At 44.4% G+C, this 22,397-nt stretch overlaps 6 protein-coding genes across 6 annotated transcripts; 3 read left to right on the top strand and 3 right to left on the bottom strand.

The window, feature by feature from the left end:
- The first annotated feature begins 8,662 nt into the window (after window positions 1–8,662).
- Window positions 8,663–9,880, top strand: B0H65DRAFT_534180 (uncharacterized protein). Its single transcript, XM_062828994.1, has 3 exons — window positions 8,663–8,966; window positions 9,042–9,132; window positions 9,233–9,880. The coding sequence occupies exons 2-3, from the start codon at window positions 9,079–9,081 to the stop codon at window positions 9,767–9,769; spliced, it is 591 nt and encodes a 196-aa protein (XP_062677125.1). The 5' UTR covers window positions 8,663–8,966; window positions 9,042–9,078; the 3' UTR covers window positions 9,770–9,880.
- Window positions 9,881–10,014: 134 nt separating this feature from the next.
- On the bottom strand, window positions 10,015–10,499 carry B0H65DRAFT_338760 (uncharacterized protein). Its single transcript, XM_062823610.1, has one exon. It carries the CDS (start codon window positions 10,395–10,397, stop codon window positions 10,155–10,157), a length of 243 nt encoding a protein of 80 aa, XP_062677124.1. The 5' UTR covers window positions 10,398–10,499; the 3' UTR covers window positions 10,015–10,154.
- B0H65DRAFT_338759 (uncharacterized protein) lies at window positions 10,500–11,328 on the bottom strand. Its single transcript, XM_062823609.1, has 2 exons — window positions 11,125–11,328; window positions 10,500–11,028 (listed from the first exon to the last, which is right to left on the bottom strand). Exons 1-2 carry the CDS (start codon window positions 11,224–11,226, stop codon window positions 10,603–10,605), a joined length of 528 nt encoding a protein of 175 aa, XP_062677123.1. The 5' UTR covers window positions 11,227–11,328; the 3' UTR covers window positions 10,500–10,602.
- Window positions 11,329–12,163: 835 nt separating this feature from the next.
- Window positions 12,164–14,065, top strand: B0H65DRAFT_338748 (mitochondrial phosphate carrier protein 2). Its single transcript, XM_062823608.1, has 2 exons — window positions 12,164–12,726; window positions 12,784–14,065. The coding sequence occupies exons 1-2, from the start codon at window positions 12,448–12,450 to the stop codon at window positions 13,651–13,653; spliced, it is 1,149 nt and encodes a 382-aa protein (XP_062677122.1). The 5' UTR covers window positions 12,164–12,447; the 3' UTR covers window positions 13,654–14,065.
- Window positions 14,066–14,395: 330 nt separating this feature from the next.
- Window positions 14,396–18,474, top strand: B0H65DRAFT_561511 (TPR-like protein; the record flags this gene model as incomplete). Its single annotated transcript, XM_062830175.1, is given in 10 exon segments — window positions 14,396–14,644; window positions 14,678–14,795; window positions 14,853–15,492; window positions 15,523–15,578; window positions 15,608–16,667; window positions 16,680–16,891; window positions 16,926–16,929; window positions 17,021–17,173; window positions 17,204–17,301; window positions 18,447–18,474. The coding sequence occupies 10 exon segments, from the start codon at window positions 14,539–14,541 to the stop codon at window positions 18,472–18,474; spliced, it is 2,475 nt and encodes an 824-aa protein (XP_062677121.1). The 5' UTR covers window positions 14,396–14,538.
- Window positions 18,475–19,188: 714 nt separating this feature from the next.
- B0H65DRAFT_480467 (uncharacterized protein) lies at window positions 19,189–22,269 on the bottom strand. The gene has a single exon (XM_062827578.1). It carries the CDS (start codon window positions 21,906–21,908, stop codon window positions 19,422–19,424), a length of 2,487 nt encoding a protein of 828 aa, XP_062677120.1. The 5' UTR covers window positions 21,909–22,269; the 3' UTR covers window positions 19,189–19,421.
- Window positions 22,270–22,397: the final 128 nt, after the last annotated feature.

The following is a 22,397-nucleotide window of genomic DNA, read 5'->3' as shown; positions in this document are numbered from 1 at the left end:
ACATCATGACGAAGAAAGGGTTATCGATGACGGAAGGGGTACAAACACAAATGGAACATTTCAAAAAATCTGCCGGAGTTTATCATGTCTTTTTTTTTTTTTGGTCGTTTTCGGTTGGTCTCGGTAGTTCGGGGGTCTGTCTGGTTTCGGGTCGCGATGCGTTATGAAGCCTTTTGGTTGGGTTGTCGGTTGGTTGGTCGGAGAATAGGATCTAGCATGGAGGGATGTCATGGAAGGGAAAGGGAAGAGGGGAGTTGAAAGTGAAATCATCGTCGTCGTCATCATCATATATCTAGGGCAAAGGCTGAAGCCTCCCAGGAAGAAGTTGTTGCGAGTTGCTGGACTGGAGCGAAGATGGTATGGTATGATATGGTACGGGTTAATGTACTATTAGGATATCCGTTTTAATTAGAGTCAGTTGTTGTTGTCATTGCTGAGGTACCGGGTCTTCGTCTCTATGAGTCGGTGGTCGGTGGTCGGTGGTCAGTGATGGGAGGTAGGTGCTGGGGACTCGGGACTCGGGACTCGGGTCTGAGTGTGGGAGGGAGAGGGGGTTTATATAGTTGAAAGGTCCAATACACGAGGAATTTGATGACAATGAATCTGACTGTTGGACTTGTTGACGCCGATGTTGGTGACTCGACTGTTGGTGGTCGCTCGGTGGTGGTTGGTGTTGCATCATGTCGGTTGGTGGTGGTCATCCATCTCCAACACGAAAACCCCCACAACAATGAATTTGGTGTTGAAGACCAACACCAACATACTCAACCGGAAACAAAGAAACTATTCCGACCTTCCCAACGCCAAAGGTTGCTCCAACTTGCGCCCACTCCTGGTCTTGTGGTCTTGAGAGCTCTTGCGGTATCCAACTCGTCAACCCTACCCTAAAAGCTAATGACAACGTCCCCTCGGTGATGGTGTCGTCTTAAGTCTTGACTCTTGGCTACCTTGGTATATCCCTTGGTGGAAAGGTCGAAGGTGGTGAACGCGAATCGTTCTCAAGCGACTGTGTTCTGGTCTGGGGCGACTGTGTGGGGCCATACAAATCTCAAGTCCACACGGACCACAACTCTAACCACTAACCCTAACCCGGGTGAACGAATTCACATGTCACGAGAAAGACACCTCGGAGAGTGATGACTCGGGAGTGGCTTGGGGGTCAAGGGTAAGCCATGGGGGAGGGGGTCTAATTACCCCGCATCTGCCTTTTGTCAGCGCGACTGTTGGATTTTGTTCTATTCCAGTTGAACGAATTCCGACATGAAATGTTGTAAATATCAGACGTTTCTGAAGCAAAACTAAACGCTTTTTTCTTTTCTGGTGATATGTACATACGTAAGTTCGTGCAGTGCGCCCTGCCTTTGCCCAAATTCTCGGGGCAAGTCACGCATATCATGTCAGGTCAGCATGTCATCGCAACAACGGGCGGCGCGCGCGCATCGCAGACGCATTGCATGAACGCAGCGCATCCGCCATCCCACCTCTTGTCTTCAGGGCATAGAAGGCGAGTCAATCGGTGGGAGAGACACCTCTTTGGGAAACGAGTGACCGGTATTGACTCCAGATGGAGATAAATCATAGATGATTGAATTTTTCCAGCCTACGATTTCCACCGAGTCGTGGTCTTGTGGCTCACTGGACTATCGAGACCTGCGAGATGGTTGTGAGATTGTCTGTGAACCGAAACCGCCGAGAGACCCCCCCTTGAGTCCGTTAAACCCCCTGAGCTATGAAAGGGATTCCCCGCACGCTTGACAAAGCAGCATCCCAAAAAGTGCGCGACGTCACTGTTTCTGCTTGCTGGGATGATGCTGTGAGGATGACCAGACGATGGAGCTCTTTTCAGCACTCCTCAGCAGTGCCATTTCCCCTGCCTACCTTATTTGCGCTAAAATCTTGTCAGACTGCCCATTGGGATTGTGAAGGTACTTAGAAAAGTTGAGGCGATTTTTTGCATTTGCGCTTGCGACAAGTCGGATGAGTTCCGCATCTGTCACTGTTGTACCGTCTGTTGGAGGCTGCTTGTGTGCGACGGACAGGACAGGACGGGAAGAACAGACGACAGGGGCAGACATGATGGGATGGAACGAACTGAAGATTGGCAGATTGGGGGCAGCACAGCAGCATGTGTGTGGTCAAGCCAGCCGTTTACTGTACCTCGGTCGGGACCAATCCGAAGTGTCGAGTTTTCTAGCCCGTGAAGTCGCGGTACCGCAATGGGCAAAATATGGGCGCTCAGGTACCGCCGAGAGGCTTGGAGCGGTTCCTGTCAGATTCAAGGGTGGTTTTAGCCATACTATATAGAGGTTAGCGCTCCAGCCACCTAATATTGCCTGATTTCTAGGCATATCTGGGTTACTTCAGCACCCCCCATACCTTCTAGGCGAGTTAGATATATATACTCTTCAATTAATTAATTCTATACTATTACATCTAACAATTAACAGTCTAATTTGCATATTTATGTTTAACGCTATAATTATCGATTATAAGTAATATCTCTACGAAATTAATAACGTTAGCTATATCTTTATTAAAAAAATCTACCGACAAGGCTATTATAATCATCTTTAATACCCCTACCGACTGGCCCAATTAATATAAAGCTCTCAAAAGTCTCGCTAATAATAATTAGGATATTAGTAATTAGCTACTTAAGGGAGAACTTATAATTTAAAAGGTTTTACCCCCGAAGCCGGAAGACTTCTTCCTTACTAAGTAAGTAAAAGACCGCTTTCTAGCAGCAAAAAAAGAATTCGTTAAATTCAATAAAGGAATTTAGGTTAAAAAGGTCGTAATTATAACCGTAATAATTACTATTATTATAATTACTAATACGAATAGTATTATTACCGAAACCACTACTATTACTTAATTTCAAAAAAAGCCGCTGCTAGCGCTAATAAAAATAATAAAGAAGGAAATTTAGGAAAAGAAGATAAGGAAGAGGAGGATAATAAATACTATACCGAATACGATATTAGGGAAAATATAATTATTAACCCTTCTACCAACTTAATAGCTACCGGGAAAGTAGCGTACGATTAAATTAATAATATATATAATATTCACTATAAATATTAGAAAATTTTTAATAATACTAATACCCGAATTTGTAATTAGATGAGCACTTATATCGCCCCCTACTATATTGATACTTTAGTTAAATAGGATAAATCTACCCGCGATTGATTTAGAGAAATTAAAAATTAAATTAATTATTAACTTATCGATTAAATTTCTAAAGCTCGTTAAAATTATTAAATTCTTATTAAAGAAACAATAACGAAGTAACCTAAGGGTTTCGAAAAATAACTATTTAATTAGGAAATCCTTATTGTAAATAGGAAGAGATTCGGAATTAATAAAATAATTTCCCCTATCTTATAATTTATTAATTTTATTAATATAATCTATAAATATAAACCTATCTAAGCTAATAACTCTTAGAAATTTAATAACGAATTCGAAGAAATATTTTTTAAAATATAAAGACGTATTCGCTAATTTTAAAAGGGTTAATATATTCGAACGTACCGTACTATTAATTATTTTTAAAAAGAAATATAATTTGTAACGCTTAGAGTATTAGCTACTTTAGTTCGTAAAAGTTCGCATTTAATAAGGAAAATACTCCTAATTCTAATTATAAAAAGAAATAGAAAGTAAATGTAAGGAAGAAATATAGTATGGATAAAAATATAAAAGATTCTTTATAGCCGAAAAAAAGAGGAGGCGCTATACCGCTTTATAAAGTTTACGAACGAAGCCTTTACTTAATAACGTACTATTAATATTTAATATTTAAAATTAAGGATAATCCTAAATAGAAGCTAAACAACCCTATTTAGAAATTTATTAATAAGAATTTCGAAAAATATCCTAAAATTCATAAAGAGGTTAAGAAGGCTAAGAACTAAATATAGGACTATTTTATTACCTTTGCGTAAATTATTATTTGAAAAAATTAAAAGAGATGAAAAATTAATACTTATAATTTAATATTTCTTATTAAATAAAGTATTTTCAACGCGAATAGCAGTAAAGGTAATATTTACTTACTTAAGAATTTTGTAATCTTTAATTCTGGGGCTTCTATTTATATTTTTAACGAGATTAATTGTTTCTCTTCGTTTCGAGCAATATCCTTAAAGGACTACGTTTAGGCTAGTGAATTTTAAATACTTATTAAGGGTTTTAGGATTATTAACGTAAAAGTATAAAGAGAGAGGGAAATTTTAAAATTATAGTTAAAAGAAGTAGCCTTTTACCCTAACTTTACTATAAATCTTATATTATTATGCCTATTTCGAAAGTAAAATTTTTATTAGAATTATAAACCCCTTAGCAACTACTTCCGTTAGCTAAACGGTTCATTCTTTTATTTCCTTTAAAAAATTTATTACTAGACGGTCCTCGAATACTTACCCTTTCCTTCAACCGCGCTACCTTTTTTATTCGTCGAAATCGCTTCAATTCCTTTACTGGTTATTATATATATAAAATACCTACCAAATTTAATATAAGCGATTCAGTTATTATAATCTTTGAATCTTCAAACACCTTTATAATATCGAAGGCGCTAAATTTAAAGGGCCCGCCACTTATTAATACGACGCGTACAATATTTTAAAAATTAAATAATAAATTAAACGGAAACTATAAAATAAGGGATTTAGCCTAGGAAAACGTTTCGCTATTGATTTCTTCGAATATAAAGTAGGGAAAAGTAACTTTAAATATATTATATTTATTACCTATCGATGAATTAGATTCATTTAAGATATTTATATAGCAAACCAAATAATTAAGGCTATTGTTAAAGGATTCCTGTCGGTTATCGACACAATTAATTACTAGTATAATGTTAAAGTTAAATATATTAAATATAATAATAAACTCAATAGTTAATACGTCAGGAATAAATTAATTATACGCTGTATTATTTTCGAACCCTTAGTATTTAATACTCAAATTTAAAACGGTAGTATTAAGCATTTAAGGAGTATAATTAAATAAAAAGCGCATATAATAATAAATAATATTAAACTCCTTTATAACCTCTAGCGTCAAATCGTTTTAACTTTAATTTATTTTATTAACTAATTACTTAAATATTTCTATAACTAGAAATTACTATACGAATAATTTTATACCTTCGTAGCCTACCATAAAGGGGTATAAACTAAGCTCCGCAAACTTAACTTCAATTATTTATATATCTATAGTTATAAAGTATATATAATAATAGGTACTATATCGAAGAAAAGAAAATAGCGTAAAAAACTTTAATTAAAGGTTTAAATCGAATTCTTTATTGGCTATGCTACCTTTTCCATTTATTAAATTTAGCACCTATAAATTAATTATATTGTTTATACCTATAATATACTCTTTAATAAAGATTTAATTTATTTAAGGAACCTTAATAATTTTAAAGAAGGATTAAAATTAATTAGTAACGAGATTGCCGATTTACTTAACTAAATTAATTAATTACATTAATTATCTATATAATATTTCGAACCCTTCAATGTAACTAAAAATATAGAAAATAATAGTCTTAACCCTCTCCTACTACTACTCTTCGATAATAAATTTTAAAAAAATAATAACCAAACTATTTCAAAATTAATAAAACCTACCGCTTAGAGTAAAATATCTATCGGCTTTATATTTAATTACCCTACCCTATTAAATATATTACTAACTATTCTTATTACCGGCCTTATAATAAATTTACTAGAGCCTATCTCCTTCCCAACTTTCGAATTATAAGAAATTGTATTTAATACTAGGAAATTTATTTAATTAATTAGATAGTAATAAGGCAAAATGATTATAAAAGTAGAAATTAACTGTTTAATTTCTAAAAGTAGTAAATTAAATTCTATTAAACGTTAAAACCTCAGTCCAATCCTAAAGATTTACTGTAATTTCGAATATTATAATTTAAGTAATCTCTTTAAGCAAGCAAAAGAAATATATTTCGATAATTATAAAGAAATAAGGTTATAAATTGAAATCCATAAAAATTTTCTTCGTACTAAAAGTTCTTAAATCTTCGATTATAAATAAATATACGTATATAAATTTAATAACTATAGTCGGTTATTGAAAGTAAAGGTTCGCCTCGTAATTAAAGGAGACTAGTAGTATAATTATAGTAAAGAAATGTATACTTTTACGTTAATTAATCGTTTATTTTGGTTAATCATCGCCTACGCCGCCAAATTCAATCTCGAACTCATTTAATACAATATAATAAATGCCTTCGTTAACACTTACTTTAATAAGAAGATCTATATACATATACTTCCTAATTACTAAAAGTATAGTACTATCTTTAAAGTCCTTAAGGCCCTCTATAGTCTCCAACGAACTTCTTTACTATAATAACGAGAATTTAATAGGACTTTCGAAAGCCTAGGGTTCAAACCGTTACTCAAAGACCTATATATTTTCAAACGTAATAGAATCTTAATTTTCTACTACGATAAGAATATTATTTTCGCCTTCAATCAATTATAATATAATAAAATTACTTAGGTTACAAAGAAATTAGAGGAGAAATATAAATTTATTACTAGTAATAACTTTTAATAATTTCCAAGTATCGAAATCATTCGAAACTAAGAGGCAAACTATATTTAATTATCCCAACGGGAACATATTTATAAAATTACCAAATTAATTAATAATTCTTATACCTTCGCCTTTATCCCAATAAATAACGAAGAATTTATACCTTATAATAGCGTAACCTCTTTTAATAAAATCCGGGAATATTAAATCGTTATTAGCTTTATAATATACGCCGCCGTAATTACTCGGCCTAATATTACTTTCGCCGCCAATCGATTAATTCGCTACAATTATAATCCTGGTTCTTAATATTATAAAATTACTAATAAATTTTTATACTACCTTTAATACTACTTTAATTTCTCCTTCTATTACAGTAAATTAACAAAATTCGAAATCGTCTTAAATATATCGTACGCTGATAATTTTCTAAATCGAAAAAGTTCGTATAAATTTACCTTTAAACTCTTTAATAATTCAATTTATTAAAGTATAACTAAATAAAAGATAGTATTTACCTTAATAATAAAAGTAGAATTATTATCGATTTCAAACGTCATTAAAGAAACTATTACTATTATACATTTATATAAGGAAATTAATATTCCCCTTAATAAGGATATACCCGTAATCGGTTATTATAATATATATATAATCCGTATATTAATTATTAAGGTAGCTAAGCTAATAATTAAATTGAAGTACGTCGATATTTATTATTATTCATTAAAATAAAAGATTATAGAAGGAAGGATTAAAATTAAATATTTAAAGACGAAGAAAATATTAGCCAATAAATTAATAAAGGTTTTAAAATAATTAGATTATAAAAATTTCCAGGAATTAATAGGAATAACAAATATACTAGTTCGTAAGGAAATAAGAATAAATAAGGAAATTCCAGATAATATTCTAGAGAATATTTATAATTTAACTAGAGAAATTAATATACTAAAAAAAGATTCTATACATAGCTTTACTTTTACTTTATTTAGAAGGTCTATAAATAAAGGAGTATATTAGATTCAAGGGTGGTTTTAGCTATACTATATAGAGGTTAGCGCTCTAGCTACTTAATATTACCTAATTTCTAGGCATATTTAGGTTACCCCAGCACCCCCCATACCTTCTAAGCGAGTTAAACATATATACTCTTTAATTAATTAATTCTGTACCATTATATTTGATAGTTCCTTGTAATAGTCTAAGGATGGGGAGGGTACGGTGGCCTAAGTGTTAGCTATAATCAATTGAAAAAGTTTGGTCAGAAAATAGCCCGTGCCAATTGTAAGCACCAGATTTATGCTAAAGAGTAGCTTCTATAATCTAATATAATACCCTCTATTGAACTAATGAAGTAAAGTATTGGAGTAAAGCAATGAAGTAAAATATTGGAGCAAAATAATGAAGTAATAAAGTAATAAAGCAATAACTAGAGGTAACAAAAAGACCAAAGGCAATAAAAGTCAACTAAAATTAATAGAAGTTAATTAAAGTTAAAGGGATGTAATGAGTTGAGACTTTGAGAGTTAATGAGATTTGGGAGCCTCGAGGTTTGCCAAGATTTAGGGTAGTAGTGTAAATAGGTTCCCCGGTTCTCCAAATTTTGGTCAGAGAGTGAATGAGAGCCTTAAAGTTTACTAAGACTTTCTTAAGGTAGTAGTACCAGTTGTTCTCTAAATGTTGGACTTTAGGGTAGGGTATTAATATAAATAGATCCCCCTGCCCTCTTGCTCTCCTCGGATAATGGGAATTTATCGGAATTGGGAGTTAATGGTTAATGGGAGTTAATGGGAATGAATGAGAGTTAATAGGAATAAATAGGATTTGATGAGAGGTGTAGGAGTTAATAGGAGTTAATGAAAATTGTAATAAGTAATATAATACCTTTGGATAGGTATAAGTCTTTAAGTATATAAGTGATATAGAAGCATTAATATAAAAGGGCTGGCAACTACCTACAATTGAGAGCTCGGACCAACTTTCAATTGATCATAGCTAACACTTGGGCCACCGTAGGAGGGATCCATTGTCCTGCCACGTCCATGTCCATGTCCGATGTCAAGCATGCTCGCTGCTGCAAGCTGATGAATGCACCCCACTTCGGCCGTGATGGGACGCGGGATTCCTGTACAGGTACCAACATAGAAATGTGAGGTTATAAGATCGAGTGACGACCCTGGTTTTTCTTCCTCGAAGCTTTCCTTCGTGTTTCTCTTTTTTACACTTTCCTCTCAAGTTGTCAAGTTCTGAACCAACTACCCGCATACAAGTATATACCCATCTGTGAGTACTTACCACTATACCGTTGGTTCCGGTGCTTCGTGTTGGAGACGGGAGCGAAACCGCGCCAGCTGTGCCGTGTCTACAAGCCTGCTACGGTATCCCCCAAAACCCCGAAGTTGAAGTATATAAAGGAAGCCTCGTCGCTAACTGCCATCTATCCTCTTCAACAGCTCATCTTTCCCCAAACAACCAAACAAAACCGTCAAAATGGCCGCTCCCGCGAACAAGACCATCGGAGACCTCTCCGGCAAGTGGATCATGGTACGTTCTTTCCTCGCTGTCTGCCCGCTCTCTCACAACATTCGCCAGTCTGCCTGTAAACGCCACTCACTAACCACACCTCTCCCACCCCCTCTAACAGAACAAGTCCCTCTCCTCCAACGTCGACCCCGGCCTCAAGCTCCAAAACATGAGCTACCTCACCCGCAAGCTCGTCACCTCCGTCACCCTCACCCTGGACATCAAGCAATTCTCCGCCCCGCCCTCCCCTCCCGCCGAAGCCTCGGCGCCCGCAGTCATCCACATCGAGATCGAGCAGACCGGCACCGGCGGCATGAAGGGCACTTCGGAAAAGCGGTGCCTGGACAACGTCTTCCGCGACCACAAGGACTGGCTGTTTGGACACGTCAAGGGGCAGACGCGCTGGGCCAATGCCGAGGACGTGGAGGAGGATGCCTTTTTGAAGAGCGGCTGGCTCGAGGGCGAGGAGGAGAAGAAGGGTCCTAATGGCGAGAGTCATGTTTTGTCTTATGTGGAGAGCTATGATGATGGATGGACGGCTACGCAGGTGTGGGGGTTCAAGACGATTGAGGGTGAGAGGAGGCATGTGCGGAATGTGGTGATTGCGAAGGGGAGCGAGAGGGTGGAGTTGCAGTTGGTTTATGATTACCTTTCTTAAGTGCCCCGAGAGGGTAATGGTGGTGGTCATTTTGAGGTGTGTATTGATACCTAGCTATGCGATTTGCAATTTTACGGATTTGAAAGTAGTGCATACTGAGCTTTGAGCACTAAGCGTTGAGTTGTGAGTTTTGGGGTGATCAATGGTGATGGCTCATGGCGATCGGCGTGAAGCAAAAATCCGGGGGAACTTGGCGGAGTGGAACATCTTCATGAACCTGGTCCAGAAAAGGCAGGTCTCTTTCGGCTCACTATCAATGCCAAGGCATTTGAAGCGAAGAAATAAACTCTGGGCAAAGGTCTTTCGGCACGTGTCATCGTGGTAAGTTGCGTTTTTGTGTTCATCTTGGTGCGTTGAAATATCGCCAATGCTTACATGTCAGAGCTTAGGTGATGCCCAATATCCATGATATTTGTGTTTCAAGTATTGCCGCCGCCCTTGGTATCTCTGAGTTGATCGCTTCTTCTTCAGTTTGAAGGTCCGAGGGGAATCTGAGCGCCAACAGTATCTCTCCCATGACAGCATTTGCCAGTAAATACCCTTTTGCCGGTTCCATGCTGAATGCTCCTGTTCCCGCCCCCTTCCTTTGTAGCGATATGAAAACCAACCATCTAAGCCTGAACGCCATTGATAACGTAAATGAAGTCTTTCCTTTAGGTTATCGGGGAACTAACGGCCCCTCAAGAGAGCCGCAACTGCACAATTCCCCTGTCCTCCGGAGCCGTCGAGCCCGTATCTGAGCGGCTATCTGGGACCGTCTGATCCATGACTCTTCCGCTCTTCATTTTTCGGTATCTCTCACCCGATATCCATAATCCCTCTCCAGCACCCCCTTACGCAGGCCTCCTCTTAACAAACTCCTCCAGATCCGCCACCGTCGCCACGCCCAGGACGAACCGCCTATTCTCATCCGTGATGACAGCAAAGTCCTGCTTCTGGCCTGCCGTGGCAACGCCGGCGAAGAACGCCTCGAGCTCCTCCAGCGGCGTCTCCATGGTGATGACCTGGTACTTTGCGCCGCCCCTGCGACGGAAGCGCATCATGGCAGTGCGCACCTCGTCCTCGGGCTTGACCTCGCCGCGCTCGAGGCGGGCCTGTAGCTGCGGGATGGAGATGTAGCCGAGCAGGGCGCGGGTCTGCGAGTCGATGATGGTCAGGTGGGTGTATTCGCGCTCAAAGGCGGAGAGGAGGGCGAGCGAGATGGGGTCCGAGGGGTTGAGGGAGAGGGCGGCGGGGGGGTCGAGGTCTTCTACTGTGGCCTGGGAAAGGGGTCAGTTTTTGAGAGGGGTCAATTTCGAGTGACGCGGTGGGTTCAACACCAAGTGGCACGTTGACGATGGAGACAGGATGCTTACCCCGCGATATCTGGAAGCCCATTTCGAGACAAAGGGCTGCTGAAGCTCGGGGACCGAGGGCGATCCTTCTGTAGCTATGGGCTGCGCCATGATATCAGTCATTGTGGTGGGATCGTGTTTAGGTCGGCAGTATAGGTCGGCAGTATTAGTCGGAAGAGTCGGCAGTGCTACGTGTTGTCCGAGAAGTTTTCCGTTGTGATCGATCGTTGCTCAATTGCTAAGTCCCGTTTCGAAGTTGAACCAAAAGGGTGCCCTGAAGAAGGCAGTTAGAAACACTTTTCTGACCAATCAGGTATCACCATGAGAGTTAGTCAGGGCGTTTGGGTCCACCAGGGCCACTCGCTACAGGGCTATTGTGGGCGGTGACAAACAGTGGGTGCACTTTCCGTGGGCTCCGGGTCGTGGTGGAGCATGCTTCAGTTTGGTCCCTTTTTCCAGTTCTGTCAAGAAAATGACTTCTCTCCCCGCTCTGCACTTTAAAGAGAGCATATGTCTCTACGACCGCCTTCTCATGTCTTGGGAGCAATGATCTGGATATTCAATATGTCTATTCAAACCCTCTTTAAACTCAAGCACCTGTTGTATGGCATTAGACTGCAAGAGCTAGGTACCTAGCCCGCTGGACCAGCACGATAAGGCCCGCGATAAGACAAGATAAAGAAACTCCAGGTGGGCCTTCGACTGGCTGTGATGTCACACCAACGACGTCACCAAAACAATCCGGCCTGCCTCCATTCAGAGATACCTTAACCATGTACCCGTCTCACACCTCCAACGCTGCCGCATTACTGGTCAGCTTCTTTCAAAATGGATCGCGATTGCCCGGTTTTGGACCTTGATGGCTGCCATGACGGGCAGGACACCGGCCTACCCGGACTCACGGAGAATAACATGCACTCTCCAGCTTGAAGGGAAAAGAGTTTCATGTTCGCATCTTTTGCTATTTAACTGATTCACATCCGAATCTTCTAGGAGACTCAGCACCTTACTATCTTTCTTTCTTACCATACCCTAAAAGTTCAACCTCCTAGAACTTCCAACTGGCACCACGTCGCAAACTAATACATTCAAGAATTGCTAAGTTTTGCTTTTGCTTCAGTTCGGAAACTCGGGTCGGTCATTTCCCGTGTGTTGTGTCACAATGCTACCGTTGGGCTGTTCCTGTCAGCACTTGCGAATCCTTCTCGGAACCAGCCCCTCACTTGCCTCGCGAACCTTTCCGAGCTGTCCTCATTTAGCTTTTCTGGCCCCTTGTCTAACATCTCTCCAGAAATATCACCACCCGGACAATTCGTCAGAAATACCTAGAGCACATCTGTCACCATGCCGAGCGTTTACCCAGGACTCGATATCCTCCAGAACACCTTTGGTAGTTCATACCAGCCCAAGACCAATGGCACAACTCCTCTCCAGGCTCGCACCGATCTTTATCCCGCATACTCGATAGTCAACGATGCGAAGAGCAAGGCGAAGAAGCTGAGCGCTGAAGCCGCTCACGAGTTTGACGTTGCCAGCCAGAAGGCCCAGGCCAAGACAGGACACATTCAGTTGTACTCCTCCCAATACTATGCCGCATGCACATTTGGCGGCTTGATGGCCTGTGTAAGTCTATGATAGTGCCGCGTGTTGAAGAAAACGACAAGACTAACTCTTCTCTAGGGCATCACTCACACTGCAGTAACGCCCTTGGATCTCGTCAAGACGAGACGCCAAATCGACTCGAAGCTGTACAAGGGCAACTTCCAAGCTTGGGGTCACATCCTCAGGCACGAAGGTGTTCGCGGCGTCTTCACCGGTTGGAGTCCGACCTTCTTCGGTTACTCGGCCCAGGGTGCGTTCAAGTATGGCTGGTATGAGTTTTTCAAGAAGAAGTATTCGGACCTCGCTGGTCCGGAGAACGCGCACAAGTACAAGACAGCACTATACCTTAGCGCGTCCGCCTCGGCAGAATTCTTGGCCGATCTCGCGCTCTGCCCCTTGGAGGCCATCAAGGTTCGCATGCAGGGTACCATTCCGTCGCAGTACAAGGGCACCTTTGATGGCTTCAGCCAGATCACGGCCAAGGAAGGTTGGGGCGGTCTCTACAAGGGCCTCTACCCTCTCTGGGGTCGCCAGATCCCTTACACCATGATGAAGTTCGCTTCGTTCGAGACCATTGTTGAGATGATCTACGACCGTCTGCCCGGTTCCAAGAGCGACTACAGCAAGGCTGCCCAGACCGGAGTCTCCTTCGTTGGTGGTTATGCTGCCGGTATTCTCTGCGCCATCGTTTCTCACCCCGCCGATGTCATGGTCAGCAAGCTCAACGCCTACCGTCAGCCCGGTGAGGGAATGGGTGCCGTCACTTCGAGAATCTACAAGGATATTGGCTTCAAGGGTCTCTGGAACGGTCTGCCTGTCAGAATTGTCATGATTGGTACCCTTACCGGTCTTCAGTGGATGATTTATGACTACTTCAAGGTCTTTATGGGTTTCCCTACCACTGGTGGTGCCGCACCCCCCGCGGAGAAGCCTGCCCAGCATTCTTGAGCTGCCAGATAGAATGAGTGATAATGGTGGAACGAATCAGGGCATCTTTAATGTCGGAGTTTAGCCTGGAGTTACAGATGCGTCTTTGTGTTTTATATCCTAGCAGTTGGTTAATGCATTCCGAACACCATGTTGCCCTTCATTTAGTCAAGAGTGTTTGATGTGCCTTCTTTGTCCGTATTGGTTGCTGTTTTTGAAACTGGAAGGAACGCACATAGAGCTTAGAGGTACCTTCCACTTATCGATCCCCGGCAAACTGAAACCCAGGGCAACTACTTAACAAGTCAGGGAAGGAACCAGACAGTCCAACGTCCATGCCGCCTGTTGACAACCATAAGGTAACGCCGCAACACCCAACTTCCACTGAGGATAGAGGGTCTCGTCTGATCTTCCTCCCGTCCTCTCGTTCTCTTGGACTCAATCAATCACACCACGCCTTGCGACCACGTCCAGAAGCCCAGCTCCAGAACACCAGCTCATAAGTCTGAATTGAACATCGTGGGTGAGAGTAACCTGAAGTATATAACTCAAGCAAAGCTAATATTGGTTGTTCCCCCAGTTGTGTGAATACCAGAGACAAACTTCGACCCCGAGATGCTGCCATTAAACTGCACCCCGCCGACACTAGAGGTACCGCCTGTTCCTCCTCCAGCCGGCTGATTGATCTGGCCACCGCCCGGGCCTGTATTCAAAGACTGCGAAGAGTCCGAAACCCTAGCAGCGGCGACATACCTCTCCATAACCGCCTTTGCTACCGACGCCGCAGTTGCCGCAGCATAGTTCTGCCATCCTTTGTTTTTGTGTATACATGGCATCTCATCCCATACGCCTGCTCCTTCCATCTTATGCCTGGTTTGTTCAGTTATCGGATCGCAAAAGTCCACAATGCCGAGCACAGTTTATAACGGTCCCATTAGCGGACAAAACTTCGTGGCCGGAGCGCTGGCGACTCACGGCGGTGTTATGAACATCCACTTGGCCGACAAAACAAGTCCCATCACCGCGAGCAGGAAGCCTTTTTCAGATCTCCCCTATTCTTCTGGTCCCGACTACATCGACCGGCCGATTATTTTGGATTTGCTCCAGGAAAAGCTCAATCAATCTCCCAGTCGGGCTGCGCTTGTCGGACTTGGGGGTATTAGGTTGTACACTGTTATCACCGTATCGTAGATATTGACATACTGACTAGAAATGTGCAGGAAGTCGAAGCTCGCCATACGCTACGCCGAAAAGCTACACGAAGAGTCTCCGGAAACATACATTTTCTGGGTTAATTCAGCCACCAAGAACACATTTGTCCAAGGCTTCCGCCGCATTGCCGAAAAACTTGGCCTTCCCAAAGCTTATGAAGCAAACACCAATATGCTCAGCCAGGTGTTCAACTGGCTACGTGATGAAGAGAAGCATTGGGTTCTGATTCTTGATAACGCCAATGATCTCTTCGTATTCAGGGATCAAAGAACCACTAGCGACGTCCCTCCAGCAATTGACTCGGAGGTGCTAGATTCATTCCTGCCACAGACAGGTAACGGCAGAATCCTGATCACGACACGCAGTCAAGCTACGGCCAGGATCCTGGCACTCGGCCCGGAAAATGTCGTGCTGGTCGATGAGATGGACGAGCATCAAGCGAGACTGCTTTTCATGAAAAAGCTTGGTCCATCGGGCGAAAGCAGCGAGATCTCACGGGAGCTTGTTCTCGCCCTAAACTGCATCCCTCTTGCTGTGTCTCAGGCGGCAGCATACATCCGCAAGCTAAGGCCTCGGGTGACGTGTGCTAAATTCTTGGAGAACTTCAATGACAGAAACTTCATTGTTGTTGGCAGTCGTGTCAGCCAGGTGCGGCACAATCCTGATGCAAAAAATAAGGAAGTTGAGATAAAGACCTGGCAAATCACTTTCGATCAAATACGACATGAGCGGCGGTCCGCAGCTGAACTGTGTCCTTGATAAGCTTCTTTCAGCCCCAGGAAATCCCGGACTGGGTACTTCAGAAGTACTATAGCGAGAAGGACGAGAGCAGCAGCATTGATGTCAGCCACGATAACGAGGATGAATTTGAGGATGATCTCGCCCTGTTACGCGACTACTCCCTTGTGACGGTGGCTCAAGACGGAAAATCGCTCCAGATGCACAGCCTTGTACAATCTTGTACCAGAAGCTGGTTGGAAGCTTCGCACGAGGAACACAAATGGAGGCGCTGCTTTTATCGATTGATGATCAAAAATTATCCCGAAGCTGAGCCGGAAAACTGGGGTGTTTGTGAGTTAACGCCACATGTTGAGCCCTTGGTGACTACAACTGCAGCTCAGCTGGAGGGGTTCAACGAAGCAAGTGACTTTATCAACCTACTCCGCAGAACCGGTGATTACAATAATGCGATGGGTAACTTGGAGGCGGCATTGAAGTTGATGAGGAAAGCAGAGGAACTGGCTGTACAAAAGCTAGGTCAGCACCATGAACAGGTTTATATTGTTTCAGCCCACAAGGCGAAGGTATTGCTTGACTGCGGTTCCGAGCAGTTCAATACTGAGGCGGAAGAAGCTGCCCTTGGAGCATACCGAGGCTTGACTAGCCTTCTCGGCTTGGACAATCCGAATACCCGTTATGCAGGAGAGATATATGCTATATCCCTGGAGAGGACAGGAAAACTAGACGAAGCGCAAGCCATATATGTGGAAGTGCTGGAGTCCCAGAAGCGTGTCACAAGTCCTGAGTTTATGGGGTCAAGTTTTACCCTTAGGGGGCTTGGGAATATTGCTTACAGAAACGGCGATTATAAAGAAGCGGAGAGATTCTACCATCTGGCACACCAGTCTTCCAGTAGTACAGACGGCTTGACATCTCCGTCTACACTCGTCAATCTGTATAGAGTTGCACTTGTTTTAGTGGCACAAAAAAAAGGGGAAGAGGCGGAGCCTATCATCGATGAAGTGGTGGAGCGAAATAATGAGATGTTTGGTCCAGAGCATCCGAATACACTTTTGGCTTGTAACCTTCAAGCTGCCAATTTGGTCTGTAAAAAGCGGTTTAAGGAGGCCGAAGACATACGCTATAGAATATTGGAGGCCCAGAAGAAAGTACTCGGTCTTGAGCACCCTTCAACAATCTGGACTCTCAGGGGGTATAGAGATGTCTTGCTGCTTCAGGGTAAATGGGACGCGGCGGAGGAAATCTGTCGGCAAGTTTGGGAAACGCAAAGGAGAATTCTAGGTCCTGAGCACCCTGATACACTCGGGTCTCTCTACAAGCTTGGAATTATAACGCACCAGGGTGGTCAAAGTACAGAAGCCGCGGTTATCCTTCGTCAGGTATCGGAGTTACAGAAGCGGGTACTAGGCCCGGAGCACCCTGATACACTTGACAGCTTGAAATGGTTGGCGTGGTTGGATACCTGATTGTGGAGCTTGGCCAATTGGAGGAAGCAGACGATATTCTTCATGAAGTGTTGGAACTACAGAAGCGAGTACTAGGTCCTGAGCACCCTAAAATCCTTAACACCCTGGGTCGCCTTGGATTTGTGCGCAGCCATCTACGGCGGTATGAATAGGCAGAGAGTATCTTTCGTGAACGCTGCCAGCTGGAGCAGCGAATCCGGGGCCCTACGCATCCTGACACGCTCATGAACCTCGAGAAATTTGGCGCTTGGTATGAGAATCTCGCTCGGTATCAGGAGGCGGAGGAGATCTTTCGTCAAGTCATTGAGTTGGAAAAACAACTATTGCCATCCAGACACGGAGATATGCTGAGGGTCGCTGCTGGAATTTTCTTCCTGCCCTCTCCTCCCCTCACCCCAACACCCACTCAGCTTCCATCACTGCAGCCAAAACACACACACGAACCTTCAACAACCCAAAGCCAGTCCACCATACCACGCCATCTATTTACATCTACATCCCTCACTCCCGTTCCCAACATCAGCAGTTAACATCATCAAACCTAACAATCACGCTCCACTGATCCTTCATGTAAACTGCCCCCTTCAGATACCCGCCATTATTGTTAACATTCGCCGGCGTCCCAGTGGACTGCCCTCCATAATGACATTTTTTCTGGACCTCCTGGGCCGCCCAGGCGATCTCGCCGTAGGAGTTGAGTTCTTTGTCGACGCGGAGTGCCTGTTTTTCGTGTAGCGTTGTAAGGTGGATATCATGGTTAGTCTCTGTACCTGCCTGGTAATAACAAGTGCAGTCATAACTAACTGAAGTGCAGTGGTACAGGTAGGTAGGTGATGATGTCCATGTCGGCCAAATGGGAGAATATCAAGTAGTGGGAAGAAAGATGGAAAGAAAAACATATGAAGAAAAGAAGGAAGCAAGGAAAAAAAAATGGGGGGACAACAGAACATACATCATTACACCAATAAATCGCCGCCCCCCAACTACAGCTCACCCGTCCACAGTTCTGCGGCCCCGGTCCGTTTTTCGGCTTCCCCGACACCCCATTAAGATGTTTGACGCCCTCTGCGACAGCCTTGGCTGACGCGTACCCCCACTTGCTGCTGCCGCCGTTGGACACGTTGTCGCAGTCGACGCGGAGAATTTCCCGACCGTTCATCATGCGGGCTTCGAGGATGGGATTGGGGGCTGTGCCGGTTATGTTGAGGGGAGGAGGACCGTCTTGGATGCCGTCGTAGCCGGGGATTGGGGAGTTGGAGATGGAGTTAGAGTTGCCATCGTCAGGGGTGGGAAAGGCGAGGGTGGTGGGGAGGGCCTAGGTTATTTTGTAAGTGATGGTCGCCTTGGATTGGTGTAGCTGTGTAGATAGATAGGGATTTCATACCTGGAACATAGCCAAAACCGCTCCGGAGAGAATGAGTGACGAGAACATCATGGTAATGAGTGTGCGAGTCGGACTCCTTTAGAGTGACTGATCAGGCCAGGATCAGGATAAGTGATGAGTCGGTGAAGATAGCCTCTCGATAATAAGAGTAGGGAACCTCTCCCTTCATCTTCCCCTTGGTCTTATATCACTTTGAAGACAGCGTTAATTTTTTTGGAAGTTCTTTCACAGCTCCCTTTTGCCGCCCGCAGACATGGATCCTCGCCGTCGTCAACCAGGAAACAGGGAGTCATGTCACCAATATTTACAAAGGCGCGGTAGGAATTCAAAGCGATTGCGCAGCGTTCCGCGTTTGCATCAAAGAACCCAGGAATTCCAGCGCAATAGCTTCATCAACCTCTCAGGGATACCCATGAGCGTGCCGTATTCCGCTTCAAAAAGCTTCCGTACAATCTTCGCTATCGGTTAACATATCGATAACTTATATGGCACGCTCATAGCGCGGGGTCCAGAGTCCTCTCCGATTGTCGTCGAGTGTCTGGGGACTTGGCCTTTGTTGTTGGGCTTGGCACCGGGTAGAAGCGAATAAGATCTGTGCTTAGCGTGATTCCTGCAAGTTTTGGTGCAATAGTGATAGTGCAGTATCTGACTGGTATCCCTTTTCATTACCCTTGCCACATACGGACAGGCAAGGCCCTCGGCCTTCCGCGCCACTGTAAAGCAAGGTCATAAAAGGGAACTCGTGGGTATCATGGCATGTTGAGGGTTTATTGAATATAAAAGAAACAATGGAAGGAACGTCAACAACCTGTTTCTAGACAACTGAAAGCAGCTCAAGTGCGGCTCGGCAGCCTATGCGGAGAACACCAGCTGACGTCTCGATAGCAAACACGGGACGTACTGGGTGATGCTCTCATCGTAGGGTACAGGTAGTACAGGCTATTTGCAAGGGAGACCATAAGATAAACACACTGGCAACAGAAACGCTAACACCATCTTTCCTCTGGTTCGCGCCACTTGACCCCAAGGATCTCAAAGATTTTTCTCTCATCTCTGCCCTCAACCAACTCTCCCTCCGTGACCTTCACCCTATCACGTCCCCTCATCACCTCCTTGTACAAACCCCTCTGGTTCAACCGCATCCCCTTCTTCGATGCAAGGAGGCGCATACTCCGGTTGAAGATATCGTTACCAGTGAAGTAGATCAAGGCGGCGCCGTACTCGGTTTCAGGAACAAGCAGAAAGTCTACTCTGCGCCATATTGGTTGCGGAGCGTTAGACGAAGCTGACTTGGCTGATCTCCTGGTTGTCACCTTGTCGCTTGTGGGTTCGTGTTCTCGCGGAAGCACACAGCAGCCAAGCCATTTACTGCCTGGTCCATCCTTCCCTCTCCGGTTCGCATGTAGTGCTGATAGAGTAGCAACCACACAACCCTTGTCCGTGAGTACCTTGAGCAGCCGCTCAAAGAAGGGGACGAGGTCGGCTGATGAGTTAGTATTTTTCTTGGTAACGATGAAATCCACATCCCTCGAGCTCTCAGCTCCACGCCGATAGCTCCCACCTATGAGCAACTCGACCGCTGGATCAATCTGTGCTGCTTCTTTCTTGATGTAGTCGCCTAGGGCAGTTACCTGGCTTCTCGGAATACGCGTGTTCAGATCGTCGTAGTGATCGATACCAATCCTTTGGTTGGGCGTCAAATCCGCTTTCTGCTTCAAGTCATCCAACGTCCTGAAGCCCTGAGAAATCCACTTGTTGGCTCGGCCTGTCCCTACATCGTAGATCTTGAGGAACATTGCGAGAACGCGGTCTAGAGGGGAGTCTTGGGCGTACTCCAGGCGTCGAAGGGAATCAGTTGTGACGATTTCTTCGATCTTCTCTGCCAGTCTCTTCCCAACGTTGGGGAGACGATATGCTTCCTCAGCTGTGGTAATCTTGGTGGTCTGACGTTTGAGAGTAGCGATAGCTTTCCGATAGGCGGTGGTGCGCCACTGATCAGAAATCCGGTTGTAGTAGTCACACATTGATTGGAGAACCTCGATTGTCCTGGCATTGGGGTTTTGAGCTTCAGTGGCTTTGTCCTTAGTCCCGCCCTTGTTACAGGCAAACCGATCTTCAAATGCGATTTTTTTCTGAGTGGGCCGGCGTGTTCTTTGTGAGCGACGCTTATGGGTGTGTTCATCTGCGGAACCTCCCTCTCTTTCGGATTCAGAAATAGTCTCCTCCTGGTGAGAGATGACCGATTGAGCATCATCTTCTAGAGGATCGTCCAAGGGGAGGTCTTTGTACTGTTGTAGGAGGTCAATATACCCGGAAAGCTCGTCTTTAGGATCATCTTTCGGAGCACTGTTTTGACGACGAGATGATATTTTCGGGAGACTACTCTTTGAGCCATGGCTTTGAGCGAGTAGGCTTGGAAGAATGGGTGGCCTCGGTTCTGGTATGAAATCATCGTCCTCCAAGTTTGCATCTGTGTGATTCTTGACCACAGGCTTATCGTGCTTCTCTTGTACGTCAGCGGACTCAGCTTGGGGGACTGACTCCTCACTCTGTGATTGTGTTTTCTCTTGTGAGCTAGGCATCTGTTTCCTCCTTTTTGCCGTCGAGACCTTGACCTGTAGCGACCGGTTGGAGATTTGGGATACTGCATGGGTATCTGTTGTCTGCACGATTGTTGTCGATGAAGCTGGAGGAGGACGACCTGGGATATTGTAGCGAGCCTGGTCCGGATTGAGGATAGTGCGGAACTGAATGCAATCTATGGGATACTCTTCGTTAACAACGACTGGAGCAGATGTCGTATCTAGCATATTCTGGATATCCTGGTAGGCCAGGCGCTTGTCGACAATGACATGAGTAGCTTCTTTCAGAGAGCGAACCCACTTGGCCCCATATTCCTGGGCTCTGGTGATGCGCAGTCGTCGGGCGGGGGCAACGTTGTCATTGGGAATGTAGAAGAACGAGAGAGTGCGGAATATCTGGTCTGCTTCGGGTACAGCTTTTGTCTCGGCTTGGCGCTTTCGTTTCCTCGTGGAAGATGTGCCTGACGAAGATTGCTGAGCAAGAGATGACGGTGTGGGCAACGTCGCACTTCTCTGCAGCGACGGAGGAACCGGCCGAGCTGAGCTTGTGCTTGGTTGTGGTGTTTCTATTACAACAAAGGAAGTATCCGAGACATTGGTAGTGTCTCTTGTGTTTTTGATAGCAGTTCTCCGGAGATTCTGTGTTCCGGGGGTGGCTTTGATGATGTCGAGTCGCGATGTTTTAGAGAGTGGAGTCGAAGTTGTCGCTGCCGGCTGTGTCTGAGGAATCGTCGGGGTCTTTGGCTTCACCTTGGAACTGAAGAAAGCCTTGCTTCTTGCGCGATGTTCTTGCTCCTTGGTATCGAATTCCTCGTCATCACTGTTGGTCTCGCTGAGGGCGTCCAGCACCTCGAAAAAGGCGACCTTTTCTTGGAGTGTTTGGAAGCTCATCTTGGTCGGTCAATTGCGTGCGTTGTTCGGTTGCGAAAAGTGTAAGCCGCTTAGAATTACGACGGATAATGTCGGTTGATCATGTCATCGCTTCAGGTTTCCATTCTTTGTCCGACTCTGCAAAACGGCTGCGGTTGCCTGGATTGGTTGACGGAACCAGCCGACTCGTCCGAACTCGGACCTGAGAACATACAGTCGTTTACACAAGATGGAAGGTACGTCCGTAGTGTTGAAGTCGCTCCGTAGAGGTAACTCCGCGCAATGTCAAGCGGCAGCGGCGACCTCGGAGAGGAAGGAGAGGTTGCCCCGTGGTTGCCTGGAATCGATTGAAGTTGTAGTCGCAGTCGGGATGTTGTTTGGATCGCGCTGACCCCTTGTAGCTGATGTGGGGCAGAAAGCTCTTTGGCCGGGAAACAGGCGCGAAAGTCGAGCGGTAGCACGTGGTTGCGCCCGGTCCCGCTACCAATTTCTTGGCTTTCAGGGGCACGT

This window comes from Neurospora tetraspora, assembly GCF_033439725.1.
Source record: "Neurospora tetraspora strain CBS 560.94 chromosome Unknown B0H65scaffold_9, whole genome shotgun sequence".
Taxonomy (NCBI): domain Eukaryota; kingdom Fungi; phylum Ascomycota; class Sordariomycetes; order Sordariales; family Sordariaceae; genus Neurospora; species Neurospora tetraspora.
This window is presented reverse-complemented; position numbering and strand designations above follow the sequence as displayed.

Excerpts from the sequence above, each read along its gene's own strand:
- B0H65DRAFT_534180 (XM_062828994.1), top strand. The coding sequence starts at position 9,079 with ATGGCCGCTCCCGCGAACAAGACCATCGGAGACCTCTCCGGCAAGTGG. Across the intron at positions 9,133-9,232 it reads TCTCCGGCAAGTGGATCATG|AACAAGTCCCTCTCCTCCAA; the intron begins GTACGTTCTTTC and ends CCCCTCTAACAG.
- B0H65DRAFT_338760 (XM_062823610.1), bottom strand. The coding sequence starts at position 10,397 with ATGGCGTTCAGGCTTAGATGGTTGGTTTTCATATCGCTACAAAGGAAG.
- B0H65DRAFT_338759 (XM_062823609.1), bottom strand. The coding sequence starts at position 11,226 with ATGACTGATATCATGGCGCAGCCCATAGCTACAGAAGGATCGCCCTCG. Across the intron at positions 11,029-11,124 it reads GGGCTTCCAGATATCGCGGG|GCCACAGTAGAAGACCTCGA; the intron begins GTAAGCATCCTG and ends CCCCTTTCCCAG.
- B0H65DRAFT_338748 (XM_062823608.1), top strand. The coding sequence starts at position 12,448 with ATGCCGAGCGTTTACCCAGGACTCGATATCCTCCAGAACACCTTTGGT. Across the intron at positions 12,727-12,783 it reads TTGGCGGCTTGATGGCCTGT|GGCATCACTCACACTGCAGT; the intron begins GTAAGTCTATGA and ends ACTCTTCTCTAG.
- B0H65DRAFT_480467 (XM_062827578.1), bottom strand. The coding sequence starts at position 21,908 with ATGAGCTTCCAAACACTCCAAGAAAAGGTCGCCTTTTTCGAGGTGCTG.